Source organism: Oncorhynchus tshawytscha, linkage group LG10 (assembly GCF_018296145.1).
Source record: "Oncorhynchus tshawytscha isolate Ot180627B linkage group LG10, Otsh_v2.0, whole genome shotgun sequence".
Taxonomy (NCBI): Eukaryota; Metazoa; Chordata; class Actinopteri; order Salmoniformes; family Salmonidae; genus Oncorhynchus; species Oncorhynchus tshawytscha.
In genome coordinates this window covers 63,374,660-63,396,457 of record NC_056438.1, presented here as the reverse complement: position 1 = coordinate 63,396,457, position 21,798 = coordinate 63,374,660, and the positions used below count along the sequence as shown (strand labels likewise).

The following is a 21,798-nucleotide window of genomic DNA, read 5'->3' as shown; positions in this document are numbered from 1 at the left end:
GGCAACCTGGTTTTTGGCTAAAATTTCCTGGGCTGTGTCTGAAATCTGGCTTGCTTACTAGTTACATATAAACGACATACTGTGTACTAATCGTACTACATACTATTTAGAACGTACTGCCTAGTAAAAAGGTATGCTGTAAGCAACAAATATCAACATAATACTCATTCATATTGATAAGGCGTCATCTAATGCCCATTCGCCCTTGTTCCCTACCATTCCATCATTTTTGTAAAGTGTGTCCCCTATTCTGATTATCAGCTGTTTTCAGCTGTGAAAAGATGATTGTCTTCATCAATAGTGTGCAGTGAATTCTAGATGAGAAACCCAAATGAGTATGACATCCTGGCATTTAAAGCATACAACATCAAAATGTCACATACTATAAAACTGCCTATTTTCGCATACCCAAAATGGCTACAATTTAGGATGTAAGTATAGGTATTCGGACACAGCCCTGGAACTGGGTAAAGTTGATTATGCCGTTGACCTTAACAAGGGCCCCAGGACCAGTGGAAAGCCCCATAACATCAAAGATTCACCACCATATTTTACAATATGTTTGGGGGTATTTTCTGCTAATGTATATCTATTTCGACTCCAAACCCACCACTGGTGTGCTGGGCCAAAGAGCTCTATTTTCATGTCATCCTACAATTGAAATGCCTGGAGTTTGGAGGAATGGTCTAAAATCCTTCCAGATGTGTCCTTCAATTTCTTAAAACATTTTAGGAAAAGGCTCAGTGCCATTCTGCCCGCAAGGTGAGGTATTGATAACAGGGGTGCCAGTCATGTTGACCCCTATCTTTTTGAGAAAAACAAATGACATGTTAAACAACATCTCTTTATCTGAGCAATTATGTAAGTCTAAAGTAATATCATTTTTGAATGTTTTTGAGAATATAGCTCAGTATTGTATTATTTTACACAGTATGTTTTGCTCATCTTTATCAAGGGTGCCAATAATTCTAGATCGGACTGTCTATATCTATAGTGACATTAAATTATTATTGTCACTATAAGCTTCAGTTTGTGAACTAATATTTGAAAATGTTTGTATTTCAGGGGCCCATCAGCGAGCATAATTTCGAAGCCTATGTAAACACGTTAACAGATATGTACAACAGCTCTGAGCATGACTACTCTCCCGAGTGTAAGGCTCTCTTGGATAATATCAAACAGGCTATGAAGGGAATCCACGTTTAAGCTGTCGAGCCATCAAGAGGAGGTATCTTTGAGTTGGGATAATGGCACTGGATGGCTGTGTGCAGTGCTGGCTTAGTTGCATGTATAAGACAAGGCTTTGGGAAATGTGTCGACATTTCACCGTTGAATACATTGCACTGAGACAATTACCAGCCAAAAAGAATTTGTATTGTTTTTTAACGCTTCTGTATTCACTTGACATGTTTCTTCTGGTGAGATTTCTACCCCCCTTGCACTTAATTCTTTTGAATGGTTTGCTTGATTTAAATCTATTTATTTTTTGTCTTTTTTATATTATTATTATTTATAATCCTTATTCATCAACGTATTTATTTCCACACATTTGTATTTATTTCTATCATTGTAAAATGCTAAATATTTAATCTTTTGACTAATTCTGCACATTGTAAATTACATTGAAGCACGTTCCAGTTTCAACCATAGCTCTCTTACGTCATCTAGTGGTGGTTTATTTATATATCAGATCAAGTCATAATACAATCATTTGTATCTCCCACGAAGGTGGAGAACTCTACCAGAATAATCCAGAATCATCATGTTTTTTAATTGTTGCTTTTGCTTTCTATTTAATATTCAACACTGAATGTATGGTAAGATCTAAAAATGCAATGTTAGTGTACATCTCTTAATTCAACAATATGTTAAGTTGACTGCAATTAGGGGAATTGCTTTCAGCTGTTCGCAAAATGCAACATTATTTTATTTCATTCAATGAACTGAATCAGATTCAACTTGAGTGTGTCGCTCGAATAGAGCAACTGACAGCACTAAGAAAATGGAAAAATCCACCGACTTTTTTCTTAAATGATATAGATATTAAACTGCCTTCTGTGCACATGCTGTGTGTGCATATATGTGCCTACATGTAAATGAATACATAAAATATACGGTACTCTGTTTTGTGGTAGGACAGTTATGTGGCTGGTGTCTAATTTATTGTACAGTACACTTTTCAAAGGAGAAAATGTTCTTAATGTTTATATGCCATTTCAAATCTTTAAGCATCGTCTCGGTACTGTAGCTGTAATCTCAAAGTCAGGTCTTGAAGTTTCACAGGGTAGGAAGTGTTAGTGCTTTTCTACTTTTTACATCTCTTCAGCGTGGGAAAGCAGAAGTTGCTCGAAGAAATGTAACACCACCATACAAACATTTACTCTGGTTTAAGCTATTCTGACATCCTTACATACATAACATGTTAGCTAATATATACTTAATGGTGGTCAGTGGCATTTCAGTTTCTGTATGTCACATCAATTTTAAAATATCCCCCCAAAGCACTTGGTGGCGTAAATATCACTGCAGGTTCTTTAGGGCCAGATTCAATAAGCGTTTGCACCTTGGTAAATCAAGGCCATATTGTCAATAATGGACAACTGTCAATATAAATGTTCAGTTCATCACTATTATGGAGCAAAAAGAGACAAACAAACAATGATATTGTTAGTTCTTAACTGTTTATTTTCAATTGTTTATTATTTATTTTTAAATTGAGTTGTGAATCAGTTGCACTTTTTTATTTTGTATTTCAGATTAGTTCTATTGCCCTGGGGTTCCAGAAAAAGATGAAGCTTTCTTTGTTTGTAAGCATTGCTCTTGATGTCACAAGAAAATGTTATTATTTTGACGTTTGCATGGGTTGATAGTCTTATCAAGTTACAATAAATTGAGTTTGACTTGGCCTGCTACACATTTCCTGAGGAGGAATTGGAAGTGCATATCTGCAAAACAAAGCCAAATTTAGGACACTTGTTGAGGAAAATACTTTATCCAAATACTCAACTCATTCTAAAGAATTGTAATCTTTAAAAATGTAATCATTGACGGTTTGTTTAACTTAATAATTGTGTTAATTTATCATTCGTAATATTTAATTAACATACCACACATTGTTTGCTCAGGAAGTTTTGTGAAGAATATTTATTTTTCTCTGTTTAGTATTTGATGTTTTGTAATGTTAACTGGATTTTTGTGGAATGATATTAGTATGATGAAATTGTATTGGACATTTTCTTTCAAATGTTGTTTTTTCAGTTCAAGTAGTTTGTAAATCGAAAGTTCCTATTACTTTGACTATTTCATAAGCAGATATGCGCTGTGCTGTACAGTTTGTGTATGGTAGAAATAAAACTTTTTAAATGGTTGTGTGATTCTCAGATGTAAAGTAGTATGTTGGCAATGCTTTACAGCACAAATAATCTTCTTTGATTGAAGTCTACTTCACACTGTATTATATAATCTCTCAAAATATATTTGAATGAGATTTAACAACTGCTCCTTGGGCAGTAATTATCTACTGGAAATGGAAAAGAAAATATTGGATGGCTCAATATTGGTTAACCCAGAATTTCCATTTGCTGCCTCCTTTTCATCCCCATACTCTCATTGTTGCTTCATGAGATTGATACGAGTATAACAAGTCTGCCACCTGGTGGCGGATATCAATAAGACAAATGCATCTCAGATGAGAAAGTAGACCATCTGTGTAATACAGTTAAATAGGCCTATTCTTTGCGCATTGTTGACCATTTTGTTGCGGACAAAGGACTCATTGAAATTCAATCAATTGACAATCCTCATAGAATTGTTTGTGTATAATACAGTGTGTTATGTTTATTCACAATGAAGTTAGATTAGAGTGAACAGCAGGCCTTGCCAAGCAGCAAGACTACAACAGTGATAGTTCTCAAAGAGAGTACAAAAGCAGAGAGCAGTAAGAATCAACCCATTTGAACTTGTCACCTGATGTTGAGATTTCTTGCTAGCTAAGCTTACATGACATTCAGATACAGTTAGCAACTTAGCGGTATACATTTCAGCACACCTCATAACCAAGTATAGGCCAGCTATAGGTAACTGCTAAAATAATGGAAACACGAGTAAATGAGGGATACAAAGTATATTGAAGGCAGGTGCTTTCACACAGGTGTGGTTCCTGAGTTAATTAAGCAGTTAACATCCCATCATGCTTAGGGTCATGTATAAAAATGCTGGGCAGGCCATTATTTTTACTACCATGACTATGCCCCCATAGAATATGTATTAGTTCTGAATACTTTGGCACCAAAACAAATACTCCATGTTGATCTATACAAATAGCCTTCGAGTGACACGCCTCCATCACTGCACTAGCCGTTTGGTGGTGGAAGCAGTGTGGATTCCTAAGACTGTGTCGGTCAAGGAGACCAGAGGCTGGCTGTGAGGGTAGGCCGAGAGAATCAGAGGCTGGCTGATCAGAGCTGGGCTGTGAGGGTGGGCTGAGGAGATCAGAGGCTGGCTGATCAGAGCTGGGCTGTGAGGGTGGGCTGAGGAGATCAGAGGGGTGTTTCAGAGGGGCGGGGCTGCCTCCTGGATGGGCTTCCAGGTTGGCTGGCTGTTTGCTGAGGCGAGGGCGGCGTGGTATGATTGGACCTCCAGAAACGTCCTCCTTACACGCATCTCCTGCTGGTGTCTCTTCCAGGTCGGGGTCACCGGTGTCGGGGGCATGTGGAGGGGGGACTGGTCCAGAGAGGAGCTGGTCTGGGTGGGTTTGGTACCGTGGGACTCGGCTGGCTGGGGAATAGTGCTAGTGTTGCTGCTGGTGGGAGTCTTCTCTACAGGCCTATTGTCAGGGGAGCTGTCCTTGGGTTTGGCTGGGTCTGTGTCTGCAAGGCTCATGGCCTGAGTCTTCTTTCTCTCCTCCCCTGGTCCTGTCTTGTCTTGTCACTCAGCCTGAAACACAACTCTGTGTTTTGCTGTCCTCGTCCAACATAGTCGCTCATGTTCTTGCCTGTGAATTTCCCCATCTTGCCGTAGCCGGAGGCGGGGGTGCCTCTGCCCTTCAGTCTCGCTGGCAGCAGCATCCTGATGATGGAGATCATCAACACGGCAATCCTCCAGCGTTTAAGGGGGACCTTAGTTTAGAATAAATGACTTTATATTAGATTACCACCAAACCCCACAAATCATGACAAGGTGTACGTCCAAAATGGCACACTAATTCCCTATATAGTGCACTACTTTTGACCATAGCCATTCTTTATGGGCCTGGTAATTTGTACAGACCTTCTGTTACACATTGCCCTCCAGGTGTCGTTGCTGCCAGCGGTGCAGGACGAGAGGGTCACCTTTCCCTGGCACGACCTCAAACAGCTCTCTCACCATAGTAATCTTTCTCACTGTCATCAGTGTTGGAATGGTCTACGCGGTCTGAAATTGGAGTCTTGGAGTGGACAGTGGAGTTGGAGCTGTTGATGCCGTGTTTGCAGTCAGGTGAAGATGTGACAGTCGAAGCAGCCATGGAAACAGCCACAGACTCCACTTTGTCCTCCATCTTGCCTGTTTTGTAATGACCAATAGCAGGCAGACGAGGGCAGTGGTAGTATTCCAGAGGCAGAACGAGTCTTGAACCTCAAGGAGATGGGGGAGGCGTTTGGGGAGGAGTAGCAGGAGACGTGCGTGGAGCTATGGTGTCTGCCGTCACCCTTATCACCTCCTGGTAGCTGGAGACATGGCCTTGGCTTCAGTGTGGCTGGTGGGCTAGGACTAGCTTGTTGCCTGGAGCTACCTGGTGGACTATCCAGTGGTGTAGGGACTATCCAGACTACCGCCCAGGATCTTCAACCTGTCAGGCTGCAGCGGTCATTTCTGTCGTTTGTTACAGTGTCTGTCACTAGATGTGGAGGACCTAGAAGATATACACTGCTCAAATAAATAAAGGGAACACTTAAACACAATATAACTCCAAGTCAATCACACTTCTGTGAAATCAAACTGTCCACTTAGGAAGCAACACTGATTGACAATAAATTTCACATGCTGTTGTGCAAATGGAATAGACAACAGGTGGAAATTATAGGCAATTAGCAAGACACCCCCAATAAAGGAGTGGTTCTGCAGGTGGTGACCACAGACCACTTCTCAGTTCCTATGCTTCCTGACTGATGTTTTGGTCACTTTTGAATGCTGGCGGTTCTTTCACTCTAGTGGTAGCATGAGATGTAGTCTACAACCCACACGAGTGGCTCAGGTAGTGCAGCTCATCCAGGATGGCACATCAATGCGGGCTGTGGCAAGAAGGTTTGCTGTGTTTGTCAGTGTAACAGTATAACTTTAGACCGTCTTATACTGTTACATCAACGTAGTGTCCAGAGCATGGAGGCGCTACCAGGAGACAGGCCAGTACATCAGGAGACGTGGATGAGGCCGTAGGAGGGCAACAACCCAGCAGCAGGACCGCTACCTCTGCCTTTGTGCAAGGAGGAGCACTGCCAGAGCCCTGCAAAATTACCTCCAGCAGGCCACAAATGTGCATGTGTCTGCTCAAACGGTCAGAAACAGACTCCATGAGGGTGGTATGAGGGCCCGAAATCCACAGGTGGGGGTTGTGCTTACAGCCCAAAACCGTGCAGGACGTTTGGCATTTGCCAGAGAACACCAAGATTGGTAAATTCGCCACTGGCGCCCTGTGCTCTTCACAGATGAAAGCAGGTGACAGACGTGACAGAGTCTGGAGACGCCGTGGAGAACGTTCTGCTGCCTGCAACATCCTCCAGCATGACCGGTTTGGCGGTGGGTCAATCATGGTGTTGGGTGGCATTTCTTTGGGGGGGCCGCACAGCCCTCCATGTGCTCGCCAGAGGTAGCCTGACTGCCATTAGGTACCGAGATGAGATCCTCAGACCCCTTGTGAGACCATATGCTGGTGTGGTTGGCCCTGGGTTCCTCCTAATGCAAGACAATGCTAGACATCATGTGGCTTGAGTGTGTCAGCAGTTCCTGCAAGAGGAAGGCATTGATGCTATGGACTGGCCCGCCCGTTCCCCAGACCTGAATCCAATTGAGCACATCTGGGACATCATGTCTCGCTCCATCCACCAACGCCACGTTGCACCACAGACTGTCCAGGAGTTGGCGGATGCTTTAGTCCAGGTCTGGGAGGAGATCCCTCAGGAGACCATCCGCCACCTCATCAGGAGCATGCCCAGGCGATATAGGGAGGTCGTACAGGCATGTGGAGGCCACACACACTACTGAGCCTCATTTTGACTTGTTTTAAGGACATTACATCAAAGTTGGATCAGCCTGTAGTGTGGTTTTCCACTTTAATTTTGAGTGTGACTCCAAATCCAGACCTCCATGGGTTGATAAATTTGATTTCCATTGATAATATTTGTGTGATTTTGTTGTCAGCACATTCAACTATGTAAAGAAAAAAATATTTAATAAGAATATTTCATTCATTCAGATCTAGGATGTGTTATTTTAGTGTTCACTTTATTTTTTTGAGCAGTGTATAATGTCTAGAAGTTCTAGAATGTGTCCTAGAAAGTGTTTTAGTTCTAGATGTTCCGGGGGAAGTCAGAGATGTAGCTACAGGAGGACCTCCCGGAGCAGGAGTCTGAGTCAGTAGAACCAGAGCTGCAGGCAAGGTTCCCCTCAGTGGTCAGGATGTCTAACTGTAGCTTCTTCATGCCCAACCGCCTCTCCAGCGCTGGAGGTATTTGTAGTTGAGGCTGACACCCTCTGTGAACTTGTTTACCAGGTCTCGGCAAGATACAATTTCTTACAACAAATGCTGTTCAACGTGCTTAACAAATAAAACCAGTTACAATTGAGTAGCCTAAGAAGATAAGACTGGTGATCTGTCCCAAATGGCACCCTCATCAGAATTGGTGCACTGTAGGTGGAATTGGGTGCTATTTGGGTTTAAATTCTGAATTATTCAATGGTTATCAATGTTGTTTTTTTTATGCACGTGAAACATCACTTTGAATTCACAATGAATTATGACAGAGGAAACTTACAAGCCAATCTCGTTGTAGACCTTATCCTGTAGGAAAAAATGCACAATTGTCTATAAGGATGTTGAAATACACATTTAAAGACTAAATTCTGCCTGTCTGGCTGGCTGGCCCGCTTCGAATACCGGTACATAAAAGTAGTCGTCGTCGCACTGTAGGCTACTTACATCGTCTTTCTGCAGATGGATGGCCCAGAAGATGAGGATGGCGAGGAGAAGCACCAATAGTTTGAAGGACCCGGTGGTCCCGTCTGAGACTAACTCATCTGACGCTGGGAGGAGCTGGGACAAAGATGCGCACGTAGATTTAGCTTCGATCCAGTGGTGTTCTGGTGGTTGTGCGTTCTTTACCAAGAGGGACTTCGGGTTGAAGTGATAAGCAAAGTTACTGTTACGGCGCTGTCTGATGGATGTAGTGAATCTGGACCATGGTGGGGTATGGTTGAACACATGAATGGCGGGTGCGAGCCAAGCTATTACGGCGCTATAATTGGGTGTTGTGCGTAATATGCAATGAAAGGAAACAGTTCTGGTAACCCAAAACCTAAGTTTAGACCCACCTGTGGTTTCGACCTAGCCCCCAAAAATCTACAATCTTGTCTATGGCCCAAATACATTGAGCCAATGCTGGTCATAGACTAAGGCCTGTTCTACTGCAATTCACAATGTTCTACTCTAATTAATCGTGTGTTATACCCGAAGAGTAAAAAACATAGGCATTTTTTAATATATTTTTTTTAACGACATCAGACAAGAAGTTCCCTCACGGAAAATAAAGTTAAAATAATTAAAAATATCGTTTGGGGTGAGGATTCCACAAAGCAGATACAACATCACCAAGCACCTTATTGGTCGTCTGCCCACAGTGTTAGGTTATTCTGACAAACTGATGTGACAAAATAAAATTGAAAAAAAAAGAGAGTTTATTGCAGGAGCAGTACAGGTTTGAAGAAATAATTATACCAAATAGTTAATAATGTAGGCTAACAGGATTTATAACAGAAGTTATAATTGAACAAACACAATACACAGATCAAAACCAACTGCTCCATCAACATTTTAAACTAAGATCACTAGCACTTGAAGTTGATTTACAGTGTTCCACAGCATGTGCTGTTAAAATTCAATAATAGCTGGAAGCAAAGCCACATGGCAGCAAGCTTGAGAGCCATACTGTATTCAGCGGAGCCTGCAGGCTAGAACCAGAGCTATAGTGGTCACCATGAGGATGAGAAATATACCCTTCAACAGTAGGTACCACACCATCACAACATCTAGAACACCTGAGAGACAGATAGAGGGAGAGCAAGAGCGAAAGAGAGAGAGAGAGAAAGAGATCATGTAGAAAAGAGAAAGAAAGAAAAGAAAGAAATGTTGAAAGGAGAGACAGACAGGAAAGAGAAAGAAAGAGAGAAATTAAAATCATTGAAAAGACGAGGACTTTGTTCTCAATATCATTGATGCTGGGTGGTGAACTACAGATGCTTGGTGGTGAACTCTAGGGCTGCTAAACCATGTGGATGGGAAAGAACATCTCACCTTGTGTGGAAACCCGAACCCCATGCACCTTACATATACCCTGCTTTGGCTCTATTGTGGGCTCAAGGGTATTGACAGAGGGCCCAGAGGTAGGGAGGTCTGGGGGAGAAAAAAAAAACAGATCAAAACATTTTAAACTAAGCAACAAAAGAAACGTCCTCTCACTGTCAACTGCGTTTCTTTTCAGCAAACTTAACATGTAAATACTTGTATGAACATAACAAGATTCAACAAGTGAGACATAAACTGAACAAGTTCCACAGACATGTGACTAACAGAAATTGAATAATGTGTCCCTGAACAAAGGGGGGTCAAAATCAGTAAGTAACAGTCAATATCTGGTACTTAATGCACTGCATTAAGTACTGCAGAGCATCTCCTCCTCATGGACTACACCAGATTTGCCAGTTCTGTGAGATGTTACCCCACTCTTCCACCAAGGCACCTCCAAGTTCCTGGACATTTATGGGGGAAAATGGTCCTAGTCCTCACTCTCAGATCCAACAGGTCCCAGACGTGCTCAATGGGATTAAGATCCGGGCTCTTCGCTGGCCATGGCAGAACACTGACATTCATGTCTTGCAGGAAATCACGCACAGAACGAGCAGTACGGCTGGCGGCATTGTCATGCTGGAGGGTCATTTCAGGATGAGCCTGCAGGAAGGGTACCACATGAGAGGGGATGTCTTCCCTGTAACGCACAGCGTTGAGATTGCCTGCAGTGACAACAAGCTCAGTCCGATGATGCTGTGACACACCGCCCCAGACCATGACGGACCCTCCACCTCCAAATCGATCCCACTCCAGAGTACATGCCTTGGTGTAACGCTCATTCCTTCGACGAAAAACGCAAATCCGACCATCAGCCCTGGTGAGACAAAACCACAGCTTGTCAGTGAGGAGCACTTTTTGCCAGTCCTATCTGGTCCAGCGACGGTGGGTTTGTGCCCATAGGCGATGTTGTTGCCGGTGATGTCTGGTAAGGACCTGCTTTACAACAGGCCTACAAGCCCTCAGTCCAGCCTCTCTCAGCCTATTGTGGACAGTCTGTGCACTGATAGAGGGATTGTGCGTTCCTGGTGTAACTCGGGCAGTTGTTGTTGCCATCCTGTACCTGTCCCGCAGGTTTGATGTTCGGATGTCCCGATCCTGTGCAGGTGTTGTTACATGTGGTCTGCCACTGCGAGGACGATCGGCTGTCCGTCCTGTCTCCCTGTAGCGCTGTCTTAGGCGTCTCACAGTACAGACATTGCAATTTATTGCCCTGGCAACATCTGCAGTCCTCATGCCTCCTTTCAGCATGCCTAAGGCACGTTCACGCAGATGAGCAGGGACCCTGGGTATCTTTCTTTTGGTGTTTTTCAGAGTCAGTAGAAATGCCTCTTTAGTGTCCTAAGCTTTCTTAACTGTGACCTTAATTGCCTACCGTCTGTAAGCTGTTCGTGTCTTAACGACCATTCCACAGGTGCATGTTCATTAATTGTTTATGGTTCATTGAACAAGCATGGGAAACAGTGTTTAAACCCTTTACAATGAAGATCTGTGGAGTTATTTGGATTTGTATGAATTATCTTTGAAATACAGGGTCCTGAAAAAGTGACGTTTCTTTTTTTGCTGAGTTTATATAGATACATACAGATGTGTAACCAACGGGGTGTAACCTGGGTAATCTGTGTGCTACAAGGCTGCATTAACACCCTGAGCTGAAGCCTAAGTATTAGCTCAGGGTGATACATAAATATTCAGGTCTATGACAATTGTACACATCACACATGGCTAAATGTGGTATGTTTTTATTTGACTCTTATTATTGATATTGATTATTGTACTGCAGTGTTGAGGGAGAAAGCACACAAGCATTTCACTGCCCCTTTTACACCTGCTGTAAACTGTGTACGTGACAAATAAAATTGGATTAGATTTTGATTTGATCTTACCTCCCACTGTAATAACAGCTGTGGTGCCCAGGGCATCAGGTGGTTCTGTCCTACAGCTATAGTTTCCACTGTCCTTCTCCCCAGCTCCACTCACATGCATAGACAGAGTAATGTTGGGCAGGATGGCGCTAGCGTTAAGTAGGACCTGGCCATCCTTCCACCACTGCATCACATGGCTGGGCTGCAGGCAGACAAACTCACAGGCCAGGCTGAAGCTGTAGCCCGGCCGGATCATTTGGTCCACATGGGCTGAGTTGATGGAGGTGTAACAGTGACCTATTAATCCAGAAACATCCACTTTTTATAAGATAAAACACTTGTGTTAAGTGTGTTATAACCACTTACAAGCTTGTTATAACTACTTGTTAGGATATAAGCAAAGATGGTCCAAGCTCTATTTCCTATTTATCCATCCTATTCATCCATTTGAAATATGACAGAGAGAACAACATACTCCTTTCCACTAAAAGCCTATGCCTGGCTATGCCTAGACTTACCTCTTACTTGGACCAAGAGAAAAGCTATCCTTAAGATCAAGCACATAATGTCAATCAGTCCCGTTTGTGATATATGTCAGTCTGTCTTTTGCACAGCTTGTAGACTGTGTGGACTGAGTCCCTTCAGACAAAGAAAGGCAGTGTGGAAACTACCTATCGGATGACCCAACAGTTACTCAGGAAACGCAGGTCTGAGTTCTGAGAAGCTCTCATGATAAACCAGCAGATGGTTTGATAACACTGACCAACAGATCACATCCTCTTGCAATTCATTCTATTGCAAACTTGCAAAGTTTAAAGTGGAAGTTTAAAGGAGTATATTTTCCTATACAGTAGGGTCTATGACAGTAGAGAGAGAGCGCTTCACATTCATTTGTTCTCTCTCTTTGATGTTTTCACCTTCGACTCCCCAGGTAAACATTTCCCCTGAATCCATCTTTATCAGGCTATTTCTACTTGTTCATTTCCCAGAGAACGCATAGAGCCCCGTGTTGATTATCCCTTTTATCCCATGGCTTTAATTTAACACATAAGCCACTAGAAATGTGTTCAACATCAACTAAAGTAGCTAGCAAGTTAGTTTACTAGATAGCTACAGTAGTTGCCTTGGTCACCAAACAAACAGACTTGCTAATTTAGCTAAACAACCATGAGTCCTAGCTTGCTATTATGAAAATCGAATTCCCAATGACAACAATGCTTTAAATTAGAGCAGATCAAACATAGAACATGTAAGAATGAACTATAGCCATTGAATTCTACCATGCTGATATACCGTGCATATGTAAGGGATAATCAACCAGGGACTATGCGTAGCCAACCAAACCATCAGTCCTAGCTTGCCATTATGAAAATTGAATTCAACAATGCCAATAACATTAATGTTTTCAATTCGACTTTTGCTTTCAAAAGCTGCTCAAATCAAAGAACGTGCAAGAATGAACTAGCCATTCAATTCTACCATGCTGATATACACTATATATTCAAAAGTATGTGGCCACCCCTTCAAATGAATGGATTTGACTATTTCAGCCACACCTGTTGCTGACAGGAGTTACTCTTAAGGATCGGACCCTTTTTTTTTTTATCGCCAAAAATGACATGCCCAAATCTAACTGCCTGTAGCTCAGACCTGAAGCAAGGATATGCATATTCTTGATACCATTTGAAAAGGAAACACTGAAGTGTGTGGAAATGTGAAATTAATGTAGGAGAATATAACAAATTAGATCTGGTAGAAGATAATACAAATATAAAAACACATGTTTTTCTTTGTTCCATCATCTTTGAAATGCAAGACAAAAGCCATAATGTACTGTTCCAGGTTAGGCGCAATTTAGATCTTGGCCACTAGATGGCAGCAGATTATGTGTAAAGTTTTAGACTGATTCAATGAATCATTGCATTTCTGTTCAAAATGTTGTATCAAGACTGCCCAAATGTGCCTAATTGGTTTATTAATACATTTTCAAGTGCATAACTGTGCACTCTCCATCATAGCATGGTATTATTGCACTGTAATAGCTACTGTAAATTGGACAGTGCAGTTAAATTAACAAGAATTTAAGTTTTCTGCCCATATCAGATATGTCTATGTCCGGGGAAATTTTCTTGATACTTACAACCTCATGCTAATCACGTTAGCCTATGTTAGCTCAACTGTCCCGTGGGGGGCGATCCTGTAGAGGTTACAATCAAGCACACAGATATGCAATCTACATAGAAAAACATTGGCAGTAGAATGGCCTTAAGAGCTCACTGCCTCAGTTGGCGTTCCATCCCAAAGGTGTTCGATGGGGTTGAGGTCAGAGTTCTGTGCAGGCCAGTCAAGTTCTTTCACACCAATTTCGATTGTATGGACCTCACTTTGTGCACGGGGGCATTGTCATGCTGAAACAGGAAAGGGCCTTCTCCAAACTGTTGCCACAAATTTGGATGCACAGAATCATCTAGAATGTCATTGTAAGAATGTATGCTGTAGTGTCCCTACACTAGAACTAAGGGGCCTAGCCCAAACCATGAAAAACAGCCCCAGACCATTATTCCTCCTCCACCAAATTTTACAGTTGGCACTATACATTTAGGCAGGTAGCGTTCTCCTGGCATCCGCCAAACCCATATTTGTCCATCGGACTGCCAGATGGTGAAGCGTAATTCATCACTCCAGAGAACATTTTCCACTGCTCCAGAGTCCAATGGCAGTGACATTTACACCACTCCAGCCAACGCATAGTATTGCGCATGGTGATCTTAGGCTTGTGTGCGGCTGCTCGGCCACGGAAACCCATTTCATGATGCTCCCGACAACAGTTCTTGTGCTGGCGTTGCTTCCAGATATAGTTTGGAACTTGGTAGTGAGTGTTGCAAACAAGGACAGACGATTTTTACCCGCTTTGCACTTCATTTCTTACAGCACTCTGTGGTCCCGTAAGAAGTTGTGTGGCCTACCTACCACTTCACAGCTGAGCTCTTGTTGTTCCTTGACGTTTCCACTTCACAATAACAGCACTGCCAGTTGATCAGGGAAACTCCAGTAAAGCAGAAATTTAACGAACTGACTATGACCATCCTATGACGGTGCCATGTTGAAAGTCATTGGGTTCTTCAGTAAGGTCATTCTACTGCCTATGTTTGTCTATGGAGATGGAATGGCTGTGTGCTCGATTTTATACACCTGTCAGCAGCAGGTGTGGCTAAAATAGCCAAATCCACTAATTTGAAGGGGTGCCCACATACTTTTGAATATATACTGTATGTCAATCTGTCTTTTTCACAGCTTGATGTGTGTCTTTTTCACAGCTTGATGAGTACCTTCAGACACAGAAAGGCAGTGTGGAAACTACATTTTATGACCTCACACTTACTCAGGAAACACAGGTCTGAGTAGCTCTCATTATAAACAAGCCGATGGTATGATAACACTGACCAACAGATCACATCCTCTTGCAATTTATACTATTGCAAACTTTAAAGTTGAAGTTTAAAGGAGTATAATAGCCTATATAATAGGGTATATCATAGTAGAGAAAGAGCGAGAGATTCACATTAATTTGCTCTCTGATGTTTTTACCTCTGAGTCCCCGGGTAAACATTTCCTTTGAATCCATCTTTACCAGGCTATTTCTACAGTAGGGCAAAACACACATCTATCTGTCTACATCTGCTAACCACCATGTGACGTGTTAACATCCTCTCAGCTGTGTTCCTTCGGCTTGGAGAAACTGCTGGTAGGCTAGTCAACCACTTCACAAACTAGCTGCATCCCAGGTGGCACAGACATCTGGCCTGATTCCTGCATGCCAGATCTAAAACTGGCAGCCGGATCCGGCCCGAGTCTGAAATGAATGACGGTACAGAATAGGCCCGAGTCATTTGGGCCCGATCTGGCAGCCAGAACTGAGCCAAAGCTGCCATTTTAGGCCCAGCAATGCGCCGAATTCACTAAATTTTATCTAAATAGATTAAATTGACTGTGTGGGTTTCATCCCTTAACAGGCACTATTTATGTACAGTAGCATGGATGTATCCAAATAAATGTCACTAGAAAACAGCTTAAACAAATGCAAATGCAGCTACTTTGATGTTATTCTATCTGCAAAGTTGACACAACTGTGTTAGCCATAGTTGGCTACCTAGCAAGCAAGGGATAAGAACATTGCAAGCCTGCATAGCAATCAAAGAAATAGAATGAACAACAATTCCTCTTCTCTAGCAACTTAACCGATAGAACTAACAACCTGGTTTAGTGGAAGGCTGAAATAGTATGAATTTACGTAGCAAAATTAAAATCTCAATGAAAACATGTCATTTTTACCAGTAAATGTGTGCTTGTTTTCTATGGCAACAGCGGTTTAAGTGGGATAAACGCCTCTGCTCTGTACATTATCTGGAATTAATAAACTCGTTATTATCAAGTTGTCCATTATTATCCCTTACATGTTTGTGTGTATGTAAACTCAGCAATAAAAGAAACGTCACTTTTTCAGGACCCTGTATTTCAAAGATAATTCATACAAATCCAAATAACTCCACAGATCTTCATTGTAAAAGGTTTAAACACTGTTTCCCATGCTTGTTCAATGAACCATAAACAATTAATGAACATGCACCTGCGGAACGGTTGTTAAGACACTTACAGATGGTAGGCAATTAAGGTCACAGTTATGAAAGCTTAGGACACTAAAGAGGCCTTTCTACTGACTCTGAAAAACACCAAAACAAAGATGCCCAGGGTCCCTGCTCATCTGCGTGAACGTGCCTTAGGTGTGCTGGAAGGAAGCATGAGGACTGCAGATGTGGCCTGGGCAATAAATTGCAATGTCCGTACTGTGAGATGCCTAAGACAGCGCTACAGAGAGACAGGACGGACAGCTGATCGTCCTCGCAGTGGCAGAGCACGTGTAACAACACCTGCACAGGATCGGTACATCCGAACATCACACCTGCGGGACAGGTACATGATGGCAGCAACAACTGTCCGAGATACACCAGGAACGCACAATCCCTCCATCAGTGCTCAGACTGTCCACAATAGGCTGAGAGAGGCTGGACTGAGGGCTTGTAGGCCTGTTGTAAGGCAGGTCCTCACCAGACATCACCGGCAACAACGTCGCCTTTGGGCACAAACCCACCGTCGCTGGACCAGACAGGACTGGCAAATAGTGTTGTCTCAACAGGGGTGATGGTAGAATTCGCATTTATCGTCGAAGGAATGAGCGTTCCACCAAGGCCTGTACTCTGGAGCCAGATCGATTTGGAGGTGGAGGGTCCGTCATGGTCTGGGGCGGTGTGTAGGACTGAACTTGTTGTCATTGCAGGCAATCTCAATGCTGTGCGTTACAGAGAAGACATCCTCCTCCCTCATGTGGTACCCTTCCTGCAGGCTCATCCTGACATGCCCTTCCAGCATGACAATGCCACCAGTCATACTGCTCGTTCTGTGTGTAATTTCCTGCAAGACATGAATGTCAGTGTTCTGCAATGGCCAGCGAAGAGCCCGGATCTCAATCCAATTGAGCACGTCTGGGACCTGTTGGATCTGAGAGTGAGGGCTAGGGCCATTCCCCCCAAAAATGTCCAGGAATTTGCAGGTGCCTTGGTGGAAGAGTGGGGTAACATCTCACAGCAAGAACTGGCAAAACTGGTGCAGTCCATGAGGAGGAGATGCACTGCAGTACTTCATGCAGCTGGTGGCCACACCAGATACTAGAGGTCGACCGATTCATCGGAATGGCCGATTAATTAGGGCCGATTTCAAGTTTTCATTACAATCAGAAATCTGTCATTTTGGACGCCGATTTTATTTAATCTTTATTTAACTAGGCAAGTCAGTTAAGAACACATTCTTACTTTCAATGACGGCCTAGGAATGGTGGGTTAACTTACTTGTTCAGGGGCAGAACGACAGATTTTTACCTTGTCAGCTCAGGGATTCAATCTTGCAACCTTACGGTTAACTAGTCCAACGCTCTAACCACCTGCCTCACAAGGAGCCCGCCTGTTACGCGAATGCAGTAAGAAGCCAAGGTAAGTTGCTAGCTAGCATTAAACTTAATCAATCATAATCACTAGTTATAACTACACATGGTTGATATTACTAATTTATCTAGCGTGTCCTGCGTTGCATATAATCGATGCAGTGCGCATTCGCAAAAAAGGACTGTCGTTGCTCCAACGTATACCTACCCATAAACACCAATGCCTTTCTTAAAATCAATACACAAAAGTATATATTTTTAAACCTGCATATTTAGCTAAAAGAAATCCAGGTTAGCAGGCAACCAGGTGAAATTGTGTCACTTCTCTTGCGTTCATTGCAAGCAGAGTCAGGCTATATGCAACAGTTTGGGCCGCCTGGCTCATTACGAACTAATTTGCCAGAATTTTGCGTAATTATGACATAACATTGAAGGTTGTGCAATGTAACAGGAATATTTAGACTGATGGATAACACCCGATAAAATATGGAACGGTTCCGTATTTCACTGAAAGAATAAACATCTTGTTTTCAAGATGATAGTTTCCGGATTCGACCATATTAATGACCTAAGGCTCGCAATTCTGTGTGTTATTATGTTATAATTAAGTCTATGATTTGATAGAGCAGTCTGACTGAGCGATGGTAGGCAGCAGCAGGCTCGTAAGCATTCATTCAAACAGCACTTTCGTGTGTTTTGCCAGCAGCTCTTCATGGTGCTTCAAGCATTGCACTGTTTATGACTTCAAGCCTATCAACTCCCGAGATTAGGCTTGTGTAACTGATGTGAAATGGCTAGCTAGTTAGCAGGATGAGCGCTAACAACGTTTCAAACGTCACTCGCTCTGAGACTTGGAGTAGTTGTTCCCCTTGCTCTACATGGGTAACGCTGCTTCGAGGGTGGCTGTTGTCGTTGTGTTCCTGGTTTGAGCCCAGGTAGGAGCGAGGAGAGGTACGGAAGCTATACTGTTACACTGGCAATACTAAAGTGCCTATAAGAACATCCAATAGTCAAAGGTATATGAAATACAAATGGTATAGAGAGAAATAGTCCTATAATTCCTATAATAACTACAACATAAAACTTCTTACCTGGGAATATTGAAGGCTCATGTTAAAAGGAACCACCAAGCTTTCAAATGTTCTCATGTTCTGAGCAAGGAACTTAAACATTAGCTTTCTTACATGGCACATATTGCACTTTTACTTTCTTCTCCAACACTTTGTTTTTGCATTATTTAAACCATATTGAACATGTTTCATTATTTATTTGAGGCTAAATTGATTTTATTGATGTATTATTAAGTTAAAATAAGTGTTCATTCAGTATTGTCAGTATTGTTGTAATTGTCATTATTACAAATACATTTTAAAAATCGGCCGAGTAATCGGTATCGGCTTTTTTGGTCCTCCAATAATCGGTATCGGTATTGAAAAATCATAATCAGTCGACCTCTAATCCCTACGGTGATGCATGATGGTGGCAACATCATGCTGTGGGGATGTTTTTCAGCTGCAGGGACTGACTGTTACTTTTGATTTTGACCCCCCTTTGTTCAGGGATACATTATTCCACTTCTTTTAGTCACATGTCTGTGGAACTTGTTCAGTTTGTCTCACATGTTGAATCTTATGTTCATACAAATATTACCACATGTTAAGTTGGCTGAAAATAAACGCAGTTGACAGTGAGAGGACATTTAATTTTTTGCTGAGTTTATGTGTGTATGTAAATGTGTGTATCTGGTTCTAGCTGCCCTTTCCTTGCTGTGTTCAGTCCTCTCCTTTCTGCCTCTGTCTCTGTCTGGTGCAAGCTGCAGCCACTTTATGACAAACTTCTCTGTCTCTCAATCTGTAATCTGTAGCCTTGGATGTAAAAGTGTTTCTCCTTTTGAATAAAACAAAAACAGTTCAAAATAAGTAGTCACTGAAATCCTAGGAATCACAATCCAGACCTCACGTTTCCAATTTCAACACTGAGTCAAACAGATCAAGAGATATGTGCTTGTTGTAGCGCTCCCTTGTGGTCAATCTGAACATGCTTGCATATGTTGAGTCTTGTCAGGGTTTGTAACATGTGTACTGGTGTATATACATTTATGTGCCAGCCCACGCCCACATTAAAGTTTACTGGTCAGTTGTTTTACATACTTGAAAATATTGCGTTGAAAGACCATAGATGCCATACAGTACATTCGGAAAGTATTCAGACCCCTTGACTTTTTCCACATTTTGTTACGTTACAGCCTTATTATAAAATGTATTAAATAAATTAAATCCTCATCAATTTACAGACAATATCCCATAATGACAAAGAGAAAACAGGTTTTTAGACATTTTTGCAAATTGATTAAACATAAACACATACATACCTTATTTACATAAGTATTCATCCTTGAAATGTTTCTACAACTTCATTGGAGTCAACCTGTTGTAAATGCAGTTGATTGGACATGATTTGGAAAGGCACACACACCTGTCAATATAAGGTCCTACAGTTGACAATGCACGTCAGAGAAAAAAACAAGCCATGAGATCGAAGGAATTGTCGGTAGAGCTCCGAGACAGGATTGTGTCGAGGCACAGATCTGGGGAAGGGTACCAAAACATTTCTGCAGCATTGAAGGTCCCCAAGAATACTCAATCATTCTTAAATGGAAGAAGTTTGGAACCACGTAAGACTCTTCCTAGAGCTGGCCGCCCGGCCAAACTAGGCAATCGGGGAAGAAGGGCCTTGGTCAAGGAGGCAGCCAAGAAACCGATGGTCACTCTGACAGAGCTCCAAAGTTCTTCTGGAGAATGGAGAACCTTCCAGAAGGACAACCATCTCTTTAGCACTCCACCAATCAGGCCTTTATAGTAGAGTGGCAAGACGGAAGCCACTCCTCAGTAAAAGGCACATGACAGCCCGCTTGGATTTTACCAAAAGGCACCTAAAGGACTCTCAGACCATGAAAAACAAGATTCTCTGGTCTGATGAAACCAAGATTGAACTCTTTGGCCTGAATGCCAAGCATCACGTCTGGAGGAAACCTGGCACCATCCCTACGGTGAAGCATGGTGGTGGCAAAATCCTTCTGTGGGGAGGTTTTTCAGCGACAGAGACTGGGAGACTAGTCAGGACCAAGGGAAAGGTGAACAGAGCAAAGTACAGAGAGATCCTTGATGAAAACCTGCTCCAGAGCACTCAGGACCTCAGACAGGGTGCAGGTTCACTTCCCAACAGGACAATGACCCTAAGCACACAGCGAAGACAACGCAGAAGTGGCTTCAGCCAGAGCCCGGACTTGAACGATAGAACATCTTTGGAAAGACCTGAAAATAGCTGTGCAGAGATGCTCCCCATCCAACCTGACAGAGCTTGAGACGATCTGCAGAGAAGAATGGGAGAAACTCCCCAAATACAGGTTCCAAGCTTGTAGCGTCATACCCAAGACTCGAGGCTGTAGTTGCTGCCAAAGGTGCTTCAATCACGCTGATGGTTTTGTTACTGTGCTGACCACACCCCTCTGCTCTTGACTGTCCAATGTCTCTTTCAGCTGGTCAAGCACATCATATGGGATTTTCCTCCATCCATGAACAACAGGAGGGACTTTTGGATCAATGTAGATGTGGTGCAGGCCTGGAAACTCAGAGTCCTTTAATAAATCTTCTTTGGGATTGGTGTCCCATCCACAGGACAGCTGAGCTAACGTAGGCTAATGCGATTAGCATGAGGTTGTAAGTAACAAGAACATTTCCCAGGACATAGACATATCTGATATTGGCAGAAAGCTTAAATTCTTGTTAATCTAACTGCACTGTCCAATTTACAGTAGTTATTACAGTGAAATAATAGCATGTTACTGTTTGAGAAGAGTGCCCAACATGAAAAGTTATTCATAAACTAATTAGGCACATTTGGGCAGTCTTGATACAATGATTTCTTTTTTTACAGAAATGCAATGGTTCATTGGATCAGTCTAAAACTTTGCACATACACTGCTGCCATCTAGTGGCCAAATTCTAAATTGCACCAGGGCTGGAATAATACATTATGGCCTTTTTCTTGCATTTAAAAGATGGTACAAAAAAAATACAAAAGAACAGTTGGTTTTTTCTTTGTATTATCTTTTACCAGATCTACTGTGTTATATTCTCCTACATTCCTTTCCCATTTCCAAAAACGTCAGTGTTTCCTTTCAAATGGTACCAATAATATTCATATCCTTGCTTCAGGGCCTGAGCTACAGGCAGTTAGGTTTGGGTATGTCATTTTAGGTTAAAATAAATAAATTAAGGGGCAGATCCTTAAGAGGCTTGAGTAGCTCTTCTTGGAGCATGGCAGAGCATGGCATGCCATTG

The 21,798-nt window shown here is 42.4% G+C and overlaps 1 protein-coding gene across 8 annotated transcripts in view; it reads left to right on the top strand.

Moving 5' to 3' along the window:
- LOC112260616 (suppression of tumorigenicity 18 protein) overlaps positions 1–3,367 on the top strand; it is a 64,213-nt gene extending 60,846 nt beyond the window's left edge. For all 8 annotated transcript variants that reach the window (XM_042328841.1, XM_024435873.2, XM_024435872.2 and 5 more), the window contains one exon: positions 1,066–3,367. In XM_042328841.1, coding sequence (XP_042184775.1) covers positions 1,066–1,206 — 141 coding nt within the window. In that variant the 3' untranslated portion in view covers positions 1,207–3,367. The remainder of the gene's footprint in view (positions 1–1,065) is intronic.
- Positions 3,368–21,798: the final 18,431 nt, after the last annotated feature.